Source organism: Carassius gibelio, chromosome A11 (assembly GCF_023724105.1).
Source record: "Carassius gibelio isolate Cgi1373 ecotype wild population from Czech Republic chromosome A11, carGib1.2-hapl.c, whole genome shotgun sequence".
NCBI classification, from domain to species: Eukaryota; Metazoa; Chordata; class Actinopteri; order Cypriniformes; family Cyprinidae; genus Carassius; species Carassius gibelio.
The window spans coordinates 19,675,322-19,692,484 of NC_068381.1; the positions used below are offsets into that span (position 1 = coordinate 19,675,322).

Genomic DNA, 17,163 nt, shown 5'->3' on the forward strand with positions numbered 1-17,163 from the left:
GTGGCATATTGTTATTACATAAAAACAACAGCACAAACATCAGTAAGTATCATTGATGGATTTAAGGATATTTGTGATGTTTTGTACTATTAGCTGTTTTCGCCTTTTAAAACATTATATTCTTCTTAAAGAAGAAGAAGAAATATGTTGATATTATCACAGTTTAAATAAAAATAATATCTTCACAGTGGAACCATCTGTTAACTTTGGTTCTTTGTTTCAGTCCTGTTTGGCATGCTATTAATTTTATTATAATTGTGTACAACTAATTACATTTAAGCATCTAAATATTACCACAGCATATTTCTGAAAGTCTGATAATATAACAAAAACATGAATAGTTACTGTATAAAACAGAAATCCCCTGTGTCAAATCTGCATACATATCTGTGGTTTCCTAAACTAACTGAATTATTAATAGTGGGAGTTATTTGTGTGTGTGTGTGTGTGTGTGTGTGTGTGTGTGTGTGTGTGTGGAATGTGTGGGTATGCAAGTTTTGGAAAGAAGGAAACAAAACCCAGAAGCATCCCAAGTCTCTCCAGCGATCTGACAATGAAGTCATTCACACACACTAACTTCCTAGACGCATTTAATTCAGCATCTTTAATAAGGCCACCCTAAATTCAGCTGTTGTGTTTCCAGAGAAACTAAGATTCACAATAAAGCACCACAAAGAACAATGTGAATGGAACAAACTGAGAGGAATTTCTAGTAGCTTCCTCAAGATCAATGACATCATAATGAGTCATGAGGAAAGTATGAAACAGGGAGAAGAGAACTAGATAACATGTTCTGTCCACCAAAATAAATGTTCTCTTTTTCTCAGATGTCATCGAAACTCCTAAAATAAGAAGATGAAATGCTTCCTAGTAACTTCAGTGAAATTTCCCCCATTTTGCATGTTATCTGCAGCTATTTGAATTTCTGGATTTCCGCATCTTTTTTACATTGGACTATGAACTGATGAATGTTATAACCTTACAATTTCTATTTAAGGGCTTTACAACATTCAACGATTTCAGCAAATATTCTAGTACGACTACATAAAATGTAAAAGATGTGATAATAAACAGTAAAAGTTAAAGAAAAGGTTTAAGAAAAAGGAAAAAGGAAAAAAACAAAAAACTAATTGATTGGACTGTATTATTCATGTTTCATTTTATTTAGTCCCAAAACTTCATTCCATTTTACTGTGTGGCCTTTGGGCAAATCAGAAACATTATTTTAATGATCATTATACACAGAAGCTGAGACAATCAGCACATTCTTAGACAAGCAAGTACAATTCAACAAAACTTTAATGACTTCATCTTAAACATCTGGGGTGCAGATCTCCCAAATCTCTTTGACAGACATGGACATTTTACTTATTATGTGAGCAAAATTGAAAGTGTGGAAAATTCTCCTGTGGCCAATCTAATTTCCAGTCCCAACCTCTGAGCGTGTGTGTGTGTGCGCGCCTGTGTGTGTGTGTGTGTGTGTGTGTGTGTGTGTGTGTGTGTGTGTGTGTGTGACCAGTGAGTGTGGGAACTTGGATTGTACTCACAGTCCATCTGCTAAAAATGGCTGAAAGATAATCCCATTTAGAGGGATTTCAGTCAGGGTGCACTCAACAAATCTAGAACCAAGTCTTTGCTCTCTAAGCTTTGGCAGGTTCATCAAGTCAATATGCCTATTTAAATGTTTGTTGTTGTTTTTGTTTTTGTTTTTCAGAAATTCCATCAAACTTAAACTCAAATATCAGCATATCTTAAAAAATAACTAAAATCAGCTATGTCACAAATGTCAGATCAACTTAAGCTATCACAGGTGTTCAATAATTTTTTTTATATATAAATATTAGTGCTGTCAAATGATTAATCACAATTTTACATAATATATAAGTGTGTACTGTATATATTATATGTATATTTAAATACACACATAAAGTATATGTGGAAAATATTTACATGTATTTACGTCTATATATTTATATTATATATAAATCTAGTTAATATATTAACATAACATATTTTTCTTAAATACGTACATGCATGTGTTTATATTTATGTTTCTGCCTTTTGTTTAAATTGTTTCTGCAATTTCTGGAGCAGAATGTATACATGTATGTATGCATGTGTGTATATATATATGTGTGTGTGTGTGTGTGTGTATGGTGGTTTCATAATGTAGTACAAAATGTAGTGTTGTGAAGTTTGCTTCATAATCACTACTATAACAGGTGGATGTGTTTAATAACAGTGAGAAAACTTACTGGGCAGTGAAGATGGAAATGTTCAATAGCTGTCAAGACTTTTAGGTTCGTATCTTTTAAAAATGGCAATCAAAAATAAACAAACAACGAGAAATATTCACTAGGGTAAAAATGTGACAACTAGCCCCGGTGTTTCTTATTCCTATTCTTTAATTACACAATGATTCTTCTGTTAATTGTGTTGTGAGGACACGTTTAAGACGATTATCAAAAATAATTCAACTAAAGGTGAAATACTCACACGGCAGACGTTTGTTGTGGCGGTCCGTCCCCTTTGAGCTCATGACTCCAGAGTGACAGAGATGCACAGCTGTAAAACTAATAGCAGCTTCAGTCAGTGTGCCGTCCCAGAGCAAGACTGGACTCTACAGCTCATCTCCCCGTCTCTCGTTCTCTGAATCGCTCTCTGTGAGTCTTTAGGCTTTAGCTTTAGTTGTGCACTTCCTCTGCAGCAGCACCAGTGGCCGTGTCTCTCTATTCAGACCAGACCTAAGGTCTAGGGCAAGTGGATCATATGAAATCCAGCCTGCGGGAGGAGGAGAGTAGAATCTACAGATGGGAGCAGACAGCAGAAGGAGGGAGGGGTTATGTAACAAGAGAGGAGGTGCTAAGAAAACTAAACTGTCACTTGCACTCCTGGTCTCTCACAGCTCATTTCATGAAAGGAGAACCATGTTTCTGTTCCTTCTGATGATGTGCACTAAAATTGTATTCATTTTAAATGAAATATAATCTTATTTTGTGTACAAGTTTAACTTGTGATGTCCAAAATATCCTCACTAACTTAATGAAACCTTTTGATTATCGACTACTGTAGTGACTTTACAACCAAATCAAGTTTCTATTTAAATCAAAAGTGTTTTGCACAGGTTTCTGTAAGGGTTATTTTTAGGAGTTGGGTTAAGGGATTTAATACACTATTAACCTGATATAAAAACCTTTTATAAAAAACTCACTCAGAAACACTCATGTTTATGAGATGTACTGACCTAAACAGTGAAACAAATGTGTGTGTGGTAACCCTATACTCTAGTTAGTAGAAAAATAGCAGTCAATATATAACATAAGTCAGTTTCAAAGAGGTTTAAAAAATAATTATGGAATATGTACCATTATGGGGAAAGTAATGCATTTGCCTGAGAGTGTGGAGAGCTGCAAATTAAACAAAGCCGTTTTTAAGTACTAAAATATAAACATCACAATAACAACAACAATTACAATAATAATAATGTGAACAGAAAATTGTATTTGGACCACTTTTAGCACTTTTTATGCAGTGCATATGATCATGTTTTGTAAGTACAACAGAGATTTTTGTTTTGTTTTGTTTTTTAATGTTTGGGGGATTTTTTTAGTGCACTTAGCCTATTTTTAAGATTGCATGAAAAGCGCCATCTAGTGGCAATTAAACAAAACCAGCCAGATCAGAGTTTGTATTTGTGTATTTATTTATATTAAAGGCTGTATTTTATACTGGCCTAAATATATAGACTTTATATGTAAAATGCAACACTTTATATGCCACTTGTCAATGTTTTACAGTTAAAAATGGTCACTTGTGTACTCACATGCATATCTGTATATCTAAAATATGTCTGAAACTTTCAGTGGCATCACTTGAGTTACCACTGCAACATCTAATGATTCAGGTTTAGGAAATAGAGAAATACAAACCCCAACACAAAACACTTTTGTTTTATTATTATGTGAATAACTGTTGTTTCATCTGAACATTTGCTAACCACTGGTAACAATATTGTGCATGTGAGTGAGAGAGAATCAGAACTGAGGTTAATGTTTCTCTCTGGTTTGAGACTGGAAGACAGACAGCCTGAAATGTGCAGCTGAGCTTCTGATTGTCTGAAGATTAGTTTACCACAGCTGTTAGAGTGTGTGGGATGTGTGGAAAACATGAAATGTATCAGCATTAGTCCTCTCTAAATGTCACACTCACATCTATCTTTACAATCCAGACTGACAAGCATGCAATGTGTGTTTTTGGAGGGCTGTGTGGTGTTACAGAGCTCTCGTATGACTCAGACAGAGAATCCTTGCGACTGTGTGTGGGCTTGGCTTCAGTGTTTGTGGCCGCTGCATGTCACTAACATTTCAAGTGCAAACAGAATAAAGAAAAAGTGCAGACGGGTTACCCTGATAATATTAACACGTCTGACTGTTGTTTGGGTCCAGTTTTGGTGGCTGAAAAACAATGTAAAGTGCAACCCAGTTAGGAAAAACATGCAATGGAAAGACTGCAAAAAAAAGAGTACTTTCATGAGATCTGTCGTGCATAGAATACTGTCATATTTTGATTTACAATTACATAGACCATAATCTTGAATGTAATGGATGTCCGCTAATGTTATTAAATGTGAAGTTTGTCATTTCTCCACCACTATGTTTATGCATTTGGTGGGAAGTTACTCAATTATTTATTTATTTTACAGTGCATTCAGTTCATACAACTTTTATTCAAAGAACCACACAGTACCACCTTCTTACCCCACATCAACACAAGAATCAGCAACCACATGCACACCTGCTAACAATTGTACAAAACACTTTAATAACTGCATATATAGCAATATACCAAACAACTTTAGAGAAACCCCCACAATCAAACAGCAACATCCTGGAAACCCCCCAAAAACTGCATGAAGATATAACAACAAGCACTATTAGCTGCACAGCAACAACGCTGCATTACAGTAAGACACTAAACCCACTTATCAAAGTGCTAAGAATACCTTATCATTGCAAAAAAAAGAGGAAGAAGCAGTTTAAAACATTTTATCAACTGCATAGCAACACAAAAGACGCAAAAAACCCTATCACCCACAAAGCTCTACTAAGCACTCAGAACACCTTAAAAACCACATAACATCACAGTGATCTACTCTCATAATCACACTTTAGCAACCACATAGAAACATCATTCCAGCAGTCCAAAACACCATAGATACAAATCAGAAATACTAGCAGCACTGACATGAATTCAGAAGACCTCAGAAACCATAAAACAACAACCTGGTGTGCACTAACAACTGCTCTGCAATGATCCAAAAAACAGTCAGACTTTAGAACACCGGAACACCCTAGCAACCATAGGCAAACCTTAGCAACCATATGACCACACACTTGGTTTTATGCAGAACCCACACGGCCAGTTAGTTTTGCACAGACAAGCATCACTCACACTGACATAATACGTTTTGCAATTCTGCAATTCTGTAAATGTGTGTAAATAATAGTGTACAGCAACTCTATAGCTACATACACTACAAAATATATCGAAGACAGCAACTCGGTGGGAGAAAGAGAGAGAGGGGGGGAGACAGAGAGAGAGACAGAGAGAGAGAGAGCATCAGCCGTCAGACAGAGTTGAGAGGAGAGTGGGAGAAACTGAGAGAAAGAGAGAGAGAGAGAGAGAGAGAGAGAGCATCAGCCGTCAGACAGAGTTGAGAGGAGAGTGGGAGAAACTGAGAGAGAGAGAGAGAGAGAGAGAGAGAGAGAGAGAGAGCATCAGCCGTCAGACAGAGTTGAGAGGAGAGTGGGAGAAACTGAGAGAAAGAGAGAGAGAGAGAGAGAGAGAGAGAGAGCATCAGCCGTCAGACAGAGTTGAGAGGAGAGTGGGAGAAACTGAGAGAAAGAGAGAGAGAGAGAGAGAGAGAGAGAGCATCAGCCATCAGACAGAGTTGAGAGGAGAGTGGGAGAAACTGAGAGAGAGTAGGAGGAATGAAAATGAGAGTTTATATGCCAGTCAGCATCACAACTGGATGCACAGCATTTCATCAGCACAGACCTTTATGTTATGTAAAGCAAGGGGTGTCTGGAGGTAAGGTCATTTTTTGATGTGTTTTGTGTGCAGTGGCACGCAGTTCCTTTTATAAAGTCAAAAATGTGCAGTAATGTATGTTATTTTGAAACTACTATTCTAAAAGTTGCATTTTGTATTTAATTTTTCTTTTCATAACGCTTTTGCTTTCATACGTCAGCCTGCATGTTTCCATTTGCCTAGAACTGCAGAGAGAGCAGTACAATATCGCTACAGAACCTCCTCTTAAACAATATGTGAGGTACATTGGTGTTATATGCTGTATATATAGACCACTGAGAGAGAAAAAAAAAAATAGATTTTAGATTTTCTCTTGAACTGTTTGGCCAAGAATAGATGAACCAAGCTGTAGATGAACAGCAGGACTGAGACGAATTCTTGGATTGTTTATTTCTTTACGTTCAGATTCATTTTTAGCATCATTTAGCATCCATAACAAAGATTCACTTTCTGCATTAAAAAGAAAACAAAATTATATCTGTTGTCCTCCAGAAATGAGCAATTATTGTATTTGCATATCACTTATTCAAATAATGTTAATGTTCTGTACAGCATTACCTGAAAAAAAAGTTGTGTAGATTGAGGGCTATAAATGCTGTATTACAGTATTAGTCATTTTCATTTGAATAAACAGCTGGGGAATTTGAATAGGTAAATGGTCCACAGTTCATACCTCAGGTGATAATGTGTGATGAGTCTAATGTTTGTCTGACAGCGTGGGAATTGAAAACTTTTGTAAGTCTAACACTGTATTTGGGTTCAAAACTGAAAGAAATGTAATGGACTTGCTGCATCCTATTCATGACATCAAACAAATATCTGCTTGTTATTCATTGATTTCATTTCATAACGGTGTGTATTTGTAACCTCTGCTACTTGCCATAGTTACTTTACTCTTGACTCTCATGACAGTCAATGCAGTTATTATTTAACTTTTTTAACTTTTTTTTAATTATGGAAAATTTGTTGCCATAGAAATGCCCTGACACAGGGGCAGACTGAAGGCTGATGACTAAAAGCTGGAGTGAGGAAGCGCGTCTGGCACTGAATGATGTTATTAGTGTACCATTAAGCTATCAAATTGTTAGAGAAGAGACATTTGGAAAGTACAGAGCTCTATTTCTACAGGGTTACACTTTTATATATGCAGTTAAAGGAATGATAGTACCAATTTTGTTATGGAAAACAATATTATGTTATAGTTATGCGTAAAATAAACATTAAATGCATTTTGTTTCAGTAATCTGGAGTGAAATGGGACAAATTGCCATTCCAAGCTAGAATGGAGTCAGGTGTTTGGAGGGAGGCATTACAAAATAAGGATAAACTGTAGTCAGGTCCGGCCCGTGGCCATAGGAGACATAAGCAGTTGTCTAGGGCGCAAAATGACTGGGGGTCACCTCAGGAGAGGTTTTTTTTTTCGGAAGTGCGCCCTCTTGTGACCATCGTGCGCTTTTACACTTGTATATTGAGTAAAATAATTTCTGACAGTTATCATAATTTAAGTAGGCTACTGATCGATCAACGAACTGATTAAAATAACGGTAGAATAAAACAAAATTGACACCAACGAAAAATCATAAGATTTGACTGTAAATAATAATATTATATAATATAATCTTTTGGTATTCTATCTGTTTTCCCTTCATTTATTATACAATTAACAAAAGCAAAATAAAAATAAAAAGACCTCTAACACTAGTTTGCTGTATTCATTTTCTATTCTATCTGTTTTCTTTTTATTTATTATATTATTTAAAAGCCCTTTCTACGTGTACTTGTGACGACTGGGTGAAGGAGGAGCTGGGAACAAGTGCGAGTTAAACAATTTAATGAGAATAAAACAAACAAAAGTACAACACAATGTGACGAAGACGACAATCCAAGATGGTGGGGAGATGGGGAGTAATCCAGATGGTGATGGTGGGTTGGCAGCAGGAGAGGATGGCACAGGAACTACGGGAAATCGAGCCGAAGGTAAGTATTGATGCTTGTGGAGGTGCGGAGAGTGGATGAGGTTCCCGGGGGAAGATACGGACATTCAACGCAGAACAACACAGAAGCATAAAGACAGTTACCAACATGAAACAACGTTCTCACAAACACAAGACGTGAGACAAGCCAATATATAGGGAGTGTGTAATGAGTGACAGCTGCTGCTGATGACAATTAATGGAGACGCCCACAAACTAATCAGTGCAGACGCGAAACACACAGACTTCACCAGAAAGTGCAAAAACCCAGAGATCACAGTTTACCAACCGTGACAGTACCCCCCATCCACCCCCCCCCCCAAAGACCTCCTCTAGAAGGGCCTACCTGCTGATTGTAATCATCAATAAGGGAGTGATCCAATATGTCCCTAGTAGGTACCCAACTCCTCTCCTCCGGACCGTAACCTTCCCAGTCCACCAGGTACTGAAATCCTCGTCTCCTCCATCTCGAGTCCAGAATACGCTTAACCGAACAAGTCGGTTCCCCATCTACGAGACGCGGTGGCGGGGGAACCAGAGTAGGCAGATTAATACGTGCATAAAACACGGGTTTAATTTTGGACACATGAAAGGCGGGGTGTATCCTCCTGTACGCTGGAGGTACTTTGACGCGGACTGTCACCGGACTAATGATCTTGGTGATAAATTTGCCAATAAATTTGCGAGCTAATTTATTAGATACAGGATGCAGAGGAATGTTACTGGTAGAAAGCCACACCTTTTGACCCACAACGTAAATGGGAGGCTTTGACCAGTGGCGATCGGAATTGGCCTTAGTGCGCTCCCTCATCTGGAGCAGAGTCTCGCGGTGGCACCTCTGGACAAAAGCGTGAGCGGAGGGGACCGCGACTTCAGATTCCAGATTAAGTTTTTGGAACCTGGGCGGTACGATAAAGTAAAATCAAAGCGACCGAAAAAAAGTGCCCACAGAGCCTGCCTGGAATTGAATCTTTTGGCAGTTCTAGTGTACTCTAAATTCTTATGATCGGTCCAAACAATGAAAGGTACCCATGAGCCTTCCAGCCAGTGACGCCACTCCTCTAAAGCTAATTTGATGACCAACAACTCTCTGTTACCAATGTCATAATTGCGTTCAGCAGGAGATAAACAATGGGGAAAAAACGCGCGAGGATGTACCCTATCGTTCGAGACAGCACGTTGGGACAATACTTCTCCTACCCCCACCTCTGACGCATCGACCTCCACCACGAACTGCCATGTGGGATCAGGGGCCACAAGGATGGGAGTCGAAACGAATCGGCTTTTGAGGTTAGTGAACGCAGTCTCAGATGCGTCCGACCACCTGAATGGAGTACTGGGAGAGGTCAAGGCTGTCAGAGGTGAGGCTAGTTGGCTGAAATTGTGAATGAAATGCCGACAGAAATCGGCGAACCCCAGAAACCGCTTTAGGGCTTTACGGGAATCTGGAGATGGCCAATCTATCACAGCCTTAACTTTGTCAGGGTCCATACGTATTCCCTCGGACGAGACGATATACCCTAGGAAGGGAACAGACTGTGCATGGAATACGCATTTCTCCGCCTTGACAAAAAGCCCATTCTCAAGTAACCTCTGGAGCACTCGTCTGATGTGTTGAACATGTTCCTGGAGAGATGAAGAAAAAAATCAGTATGTCATCCAGGTAAACATATATAAACTGATCTACCATATCTCTCAACACGTCATTAACGAGTGCTTGGAAAACCCCTGGCGAGTCGGAGAGCCCGCACGGCATCACCAAGTATTCAAAGTGCCTTCTGGGGGTATTAAAGGCGGTTTTCCATTCATACCCCTTCCTGATGCGGACCAAATGATAACCATTACGTTAATCCAATTTTGTGAATACGGATGCTCCCTGTAACCTCTCGAAAGCTGAAGACATGAGTGGTAACGGATAAGTGTTCTTTATCGTAATGTTGTTCAGCTCTCGGTAATCAATTCAAGGTTGCAGAGAACCATCAAAAAAGAATCCCGCCCCCGCTGGAGAAGAGGAAGGATGGATGAACCCAGATGCTAAGGAATTAGAAATGTATTTCTCCATGGCCTCCCTCTCGGGAATAGAAAGAGAGTGTAACTTGCTTTTAGGCGGAGACTTACCTGGCACTAAATCTATGGCACAGTCATAGGGACAATGCGGAGGAAGAGAAGCAGCACGGGACTTACTGAAGACCTCCTTCAGGTCCAGATACTCTGCGGGCACGTTTGGTAATACCATGTTCTCCTTCTGAAAGACAGAAATAGGGACAACAGGACAAGCAGAAACCAGACAAGACTCTTGACAACTTTCACTCCACAATGTGACTGTGTTGGAACCCCACTCCTCTCGTGGATTATGTTTTATTAACCAGGGGTGACCTAACACAATGGGAGCTACAGGGGAGATGTCCAATAGGAAAAAGGATATGGTTTCACGATGTTTGCCAGAGGTGAGCAGAGTGATGGGTTCTGTGTAGTGTGTGACGTGAGGCAGTTCCTGGCCATTGAGTGCGGTGACATGGATGGGAAGAGACACAGGCAGGACAGGAATTTTCAGGTGACGTGCAAGGAGTGAATCGATGAAATTACCTTCGGCTCCGGAGTCCAGAAGGGCGTTACATTGGTTAGTGTGATTCTCTCACCGCAGTTTTACCGGAAGGAGAGTCGATGATGTGGTTGAGGACATACAAGCGGAGATCCCACCCGATAGTAGCCTCAAGTTTACTACCGGGCTGGCTCTTTTACCGGGCAGGAGAAGATGGTATGTCCTGAGCCTCCACAGTACAGGCATAGTCCTTGGGACCTCCAACGTTCTCTCTCCCTCCGGGACAGCCGAGCTCTACCCACCTGCATGGATTCGTGGTCATCGACGGGACAGACCACTTTCTCTTGACTCGAGCGCCCCCTGTCCGGAGAGATGGTATGGCGCGTAGGACTGGTCTGACGACCCAGGCGATTAATCCGTGCATCAACTCGTAAGGCTAAGTCAATAAGACCGTTGAGTGTGGGGGGCAGCTCGAGGAGGTAGATCTCCTTTTGAACATGGTCCCAGCCCATGCAGGAATCGATCCCACCGCTCCACCTCGTTCCACTGGCACGCGGCTGCCAGGGTGCAGAACTGAAAATAGTAATCCATGACCGAAGAGATTCCCTGATGAAGGTCTGAGAGCTGGTGAGCGGTTTCCCTGCCGGCCGCGGCTCGATCGAATACCCTCCTCATTTCCTCCAATAGGGCGTGGAACAAGGCGCAACACGGATGTTGATTCTCCCACACCGTCGTCCCCCATAGGGCGGTGGTGCGATGGGCTCAGTGAGAGAAGTGAGCTGATGGATCTGCTGGGTTGTCCACCTGTGCCACCAGTGCTGGGATAACGCGTCCATTGTTCGAGATGCTTTCCTGCTGCTGATCCATGCGTTTGACACTGTGGTGCATAAAGTCTCTTAGAGTGTTGGTGCTCGCTGCTTCCATGAGGGTGAGAACGTTGGAAACAAGTGCGAGTTAAACAATTTAATGAGAATAAAACAAACAAACAAGAGTACAACACAGTGACATCCAACGCAGAACAACACAGAAGCATAAAGACAGTTACCAACATGAAACAACGTTCTCACAAACACAAGACGTGAGACAAGCCAATATATAGGGAGTGTGTAATGAGTGACAGCTGCTGCTGATGACAATTAACGGAGACGCCCACAAACTAATCAGTGCAGACGCACACAGAAACACACACACTGCCTTATTTAATTTTACTTTATTTTCGTAAAGTAACATAAGCTTCTGTAATGATGTTTTAATATCAGCTACATTACTGCTTTCTTTCAATTCACCAAAAAGTGTCTTAATATCTTTTGAAAAAGACCATGACTAGGACTTTAATCTAGCATTAAAAAAAATGAAATAATTAAGTTTATGTATTTTCCACTGTATGTATCTGCACAGAATTGAAATGAAAGGTATGGGTAGGCATATGCTAATTAGACGAACTAGCTAGCTTGCTGGCTAACATGTACAAAATGAAATGCAAAATATAGCCTTTATTTTGTTGCCTTTGTTGTCTGTTAGACTAAGGCATTTCATATTGCTCATATTTCTCTTTGTTGTAATAAGTATTTGTCACTGTAGGCAAAGTTGTGGGAGTAGCTCATGTCTGGTCTCTTCAATAGGCTATTTTATCAGATTCACCCATAAAATACAAGGTGCTTCAACATCTCCATTTATTTATTATCACCATTTATTTACTACTTATCATAATTTATGTTATGCTATATTATAGTAAAGTTTTGAAAAAAAAAAAACTGTAGTTATCATAAGACATTTTTAATTATGAAATAATGTGGACTAATGAAACTTGAACAGTAAGACCAGGGACATGTATTAAGACAATTTAGATTTTATGTTGAATTTAAAGTCATTTTGGTTTGTTTAAGTGGCCGATGCATCAGTGGTCTTAGACTTTATACTGACACCTATTGGCTTGTATGCAGCATTAGGCCTATATAAAAGGAGCATTACAATATTTCTATTGTAGAAATATCCAATTTGAATGCGTAATTGTCACCCAATATTTATTTATTCCACAGTCAAAAGTGTATATTTAGTGGAGCCCAGTTGGTTACTTAATTGTTAACTGAAACTTAACTTAAAATAAAGGACAATTAAAAATTAAATTAGGAAACACAATATATGATAACAGCAGTATTCTCTATATGAGTTTTAGCGGCTGAAAATGTGTCTTACACAGTGTACAATGTCAAAAAATAAAAAGAAGAAATATAAATGCACACATACATACATAAAAGTGTAATAAAAAAAAAACTTCCAAAGAGACAACTCCATGCAAACAGCTTATGAATCAGGGATAGGCGACGTCGGTCCTAGAGTGCCCTAAAAAAAAATTATAACAATAATAATAAACTCTGCAGGACGTCAAACAGAATGAAGTGTTTGAAAACCATTGCGTTTATTAACCCATAAAACATGGAAACGTGTGTGTGTGTGTGGTTTAAGAATTAAAAATGTTGTAATTGCTGCAGAAAGATGAGTTTCACTACACAGAGATCTACCACAACATAAGTTAAATTACACTTTATTTTCTTTTTCAGAAATTCTTAGCACTGGAAACCAACCAACAGTTCCCCAGTCAGTGTGATGCCACAAGTCTCCTCATCATTTTACCCATCACAGCTACTCAAAGAAATATTATACCCTTGTGCTCTCAGCAGAACTATAATCGTCCGGCAAGTGCTGATGCCCCTCAAAATACCTTCACAGTGTTTTCTAAAACCATCTCAAATGGTCTCATTCTTCCCCTCATTCTAAGCAAATTTTCACCATAAATAATGTAATGTTATTGAAATTTCTACACAAGTACTAAACAGTAGTTTTAAAACAGAGAAAGAGAAGGACAGCACAGCGTTTATGTCAAACGTGAAACTGCACAATCTTTGTTGTGCTCATGGCAAAAAATAAGAGTTCCTCAATCTTAGAAAAATGGGATTCCGCACCAATTGAACAGTCATCTGAACCCATTTTTAAAACCCCTTCTCCGTTTTGGAATCAGGATTTGATATTCAGAAGACCTAGACAAGTACGGGAATCCACACCTGATGTTGTCACAGGTGGATTTAACTTTTATTCTTACAGCTGTGATCTAGGCTCTGTCACGACCCCAGACCTCTCTTGTGTTATAGGAGGAAATCCAATCCACCCTTCACAGAGTCTGAACTCTCCTAGTAGGAGATATCTACCACCTTCATCAAAATTACTTGTCACTAACCCAAACATGCTGCACAGTCTTGGAAGAAGTACTTCATACTGGAATTATTCAACTCCAGAAGTAGGACATGGACCTGTCAAAGGTTTCAGAAAGCTGGAAAATCCACAAATCGACCCATTGTCAGCTTCATATTTTTATAGAGGGGTTGTTAGGGATACGCTAAGAAGCGATATTCCAACTCAGGAAGTCAAATCATGCATGCAGAGAGAGAGACCGAGATATTCACACTGGTACCACGAACCGCAAAATCAGAGAATCTGCTCCAAAAGAGATCATGAGAGACATTACGTGAAAAACAACCCACTTCTAGGTTCTTTATTACATACAGATTCTAATAGAGAATATTTTAAACACAATATGGAGTACAACCATCACCAGCAGCTAGATTTGAATTACTCTACTCATGCTGTGCCTGAAGAATCAAAGCAGGAAAGTGAAAAGCTAAAGAGCGAGGAGCTCCCCCTGCTGGTCTGGAGAGAAGAAGCAGAAAAACACAATCAACAAACGAACACTAGCACACACCCTAAATCCTCCTCTTCTGCCCTGAGGGTTCTCCGTCGCTTTGCAGAAGGCTCTTTGGTGGAGCTTGAGGGCGGTCGACTGAAGCGGGTGGAGGATTTAAAGATGGATGATTTGGAGAGGTGTGCTCAATTACATCCTGAGCTGACGCTGAGGCGTTTCACTGTGTTGAAGATGACACCTTCAAACACGCCAACGCTGTCATGTTTACATCTGGAGATTGAGCACGACCATTCACAGGTAAGCACACACATGGTCAGAAGATGCCCCATGGATTTTAAAGGAATAATTAAGTCTTACGATTCAGTCCGTCTGCAAAACACAAAAGAATATGTGTCCTGTCTAAGCTCTTTTTCGTGTTTTGAACACAGCTCTGTCATGACAACTCTCTGAGAATTTAGCATGGTAATATACATGGCAATGTTTATGTATTTGGTTTTGGTGGAATAGATTAGATTACCCCCATATATAACATTCATGAAATTACCCCGTGGCAGATTTGTAAATGTGGAGCTGGGGAAGTTGGAGGGTTTCTAAAGCACTCTGCAAACTATTTAGCAAACACTGGCCAAGTATTTGAATGTTGAGCAGCAGTTGCAACTAAAACCAGACAGCTGCAACATGTTGATAATAATGTGTTTATATCAGATTGAGTTAAAACCCTATCAGCCTGCTCCATCTAGAGTTTCATTACAGAACTTTTTAATAAATGGAAGGACATAAGGAATTAATTATGACACAGTTGTTATTTTCAGGAGAACTGTGCCTATAAAGTATTTACATTTTCTCTGAAGTTGTCTCTGGAGGTGAGTGAAGGGCTGCCTTTCTTCGTTTGTGGGCACGGCTGGTCTTCCTGTAACCCTCGACACACAAGTCAAACCTGCAGACTACAATGCCGTCAACTAAAGGTGGGTGATGTGTGCCTGGCACTAACGCAGATGCCCACCTCTTCATCTCAGCCTGCCAACCAGAGCCTAGCTGAAGTGGGTGGAGATCACACAGTCCCAAAGTTTAATGCCGAAACCAACCCCACACTGCAGAAAGAAACTAAATCAAGAAAGAGACACTTCACAGCTCCTGAACTCAGGGAAATTTCCAAGGTACGCCACACCGAAGACTGAGCAGCTAAAGGCTAAATCATTTACTGTGGAATTATAACAAAACAAAACAAACAAAAAAATCTCAGACTTACATTTAAAACAGTTTTTAATTGTACATAAGTCTTTGTACATTGTAAATACCATCTTTTTAAAGCAAATATGTGTACATAGTAACTGCAATGTTACCAAATCAATTACACTACCGTTCAAAGGTTTAGGGTCAGTGAGTTTATTTTTTTAATAAATATTTTTAATGATGATATTTTATTAAATTGGTAAAACATGAGATTACATTATTTTTATGTTGTTAAAAAAATTATTTTAAATATAGAACTTTCTTTTACACTTTATATTCATCAAAGAATTCTGCAAAACGTGTCAAGGTTTCCACAAAAGTTCTAAGCAGCACAAAAAAAAAAATTCCAACATTGATAATAAAAAAATCTATATATATCTTGAGCACCATATCAACATATTAAAAAGATTTATGAAGGATTATGTGACCGACTGAGAGGTCATGAAGACTGGAGTAATGGCTGCTGAAAACTTTGATTTGCCATCGCAGGAAGGATTTTAAAATTTGAAAATATTATAATAAAAAGCATAATACAATATAATGTAATAATATTTCACAATATTACTATTTTTGAACAAATCAATGCACCATAGTAGATTATAAGAAAAAAAGAGAGAAGAAAAAAAACATCTTTCAGGCCCCAAAACGTTTGAACAGTAGTTTATTATGTCACAAAATACATATCAGACCTCGTTACAACATTCTTATAACAACTAACAGCCACAAAATGTGATATTACAGTAGTTATTTTTGTTGTGCAGTCTATATTTTTCTGTATGCACATGCATTTGTATCAAGAACATCCTAAAAACCCTGTACAATGTCTGATATTCAATTTTTTGACTTCATGTCTATTAACCTGGTGGAAATCTATACTGTACTCCAAAAGCTGACAAAATAAACTTATCATATATTAATATTAATGACTTAATTTCCTAACTCAGGGGTATATGTAATAAAATATTTTTGTTTTCACTGTATATAGTATTCAACCCACGGATGTTTAAAATAAACCTGTTATCATTTCCATTCATCTTAATGACAGCTGCTTTGACGCCCCCGATGTATGTGACCTCACAAGATAACTAGAAGGTATTTGCTAAATTAAACATGCAATATAATGAGGGCATGTAACAAATAATGTAGCAGAGTGAAATCAAAAACCATTGCTTTGACTTCCTGGAACAGGCACCCATCATTTGCATGTCTATTTCACATCTTGTGCAATATACAATGGGGTCTAAAAATCTGCAACCACATAGAAATTCTGCAACTCAAACCTGGAAATAACCAGAGTTTTAAACACAGGCACATTATGATTTAAAATTAAAAAGAGATATTTAAGACTATGAATTTATCCACTGAAGCGCATAAGATCAACAACGTAAGATCAAATGCATGCCTTTATTCTCACTTAACATTTAACTCCCATTGATATGCTTAGTTGTTAATAGAAAAATAAAGAAATAAGAAAATCCAATATAGACGCATTTTTAGCAGTGGTCTCAGACTTTCTGATAAGTTCAGTCACGGCAGGAATTTTCCAGAAATTACTTCTGTGAATTACATACAGAAATCCTCCCATTATGAAATAATTTTTTTTGTAATGAAATCTCAATAAAGCAATC

At 38.7% G+C, this 17,163-nt stretch overlaps 2 protein-coding genes across 2 annotated transcripts in view; one reads left to right on the forward strand and one right to left on the reverse strand.

Annotated features, from left to right (window-relative positions):
- Nucleotides 1-2,772, reverse strand: part of LOC128022609 (dysbindin) — a 30,547-nt gene extending 27,775 nt beyond the window's left edge. The window contains exon 1 of the mRNA XM_052610328.1: nucleotides 2,497-2,772. Within this exon, the coding sequence (XP_052466288.1) occupies nucleotides 2,497-2,539 (43 nt within the window). The 5' untranslated portion in view covers nucleotides 2,540-2,772. The remainder of the gene's footprint in view (nucleotides 1-2,496) is intronic.
- Nucleotides 2,773-5,943: 3,171 nt separating this feature from the next.
- On the forward strand, nucleotides 5,944-16,943 carry LOC128022607 (uncharacterized). The gene is made up of 3 exons (XM_052610326.1): nucleotides 5,944-6,090; nucleotides 13,167-14,599; nucleotides 15,154-16,943. Exons 2-3 carry the CDS (start codon nucleotides 13,520-13,522, stop codon nucleotides 15,478-15,480), a joined length of 1,407 nt encoding a protein of 468 aa, XP_052466286.1. The 5' UTR covers nucleotides 5,944-6,090; nucleotides 13,167-13,519; the 3' UTR covers nucleotides 15,481-16,943.
- Nucleotides 16,944-17,163: the final 220 nt, after the last annotated feature.

Coding starts and splice junctions, on each gene's coding strand:
- LOC128022607 (XM_052610326.1), top strand. CDS start 13,520: ATGGCAAAAAATAAGAGTTCCTCAATCTTAGAAAAATGGGATTCCGCA. Junction 14,600..15,153: donor TTGAGCACGACCATTCACAG/GTAAGCACACAC, acceptor TTTTCTCTGAAG/TTGTCTCTGGAGGTGAGTGA.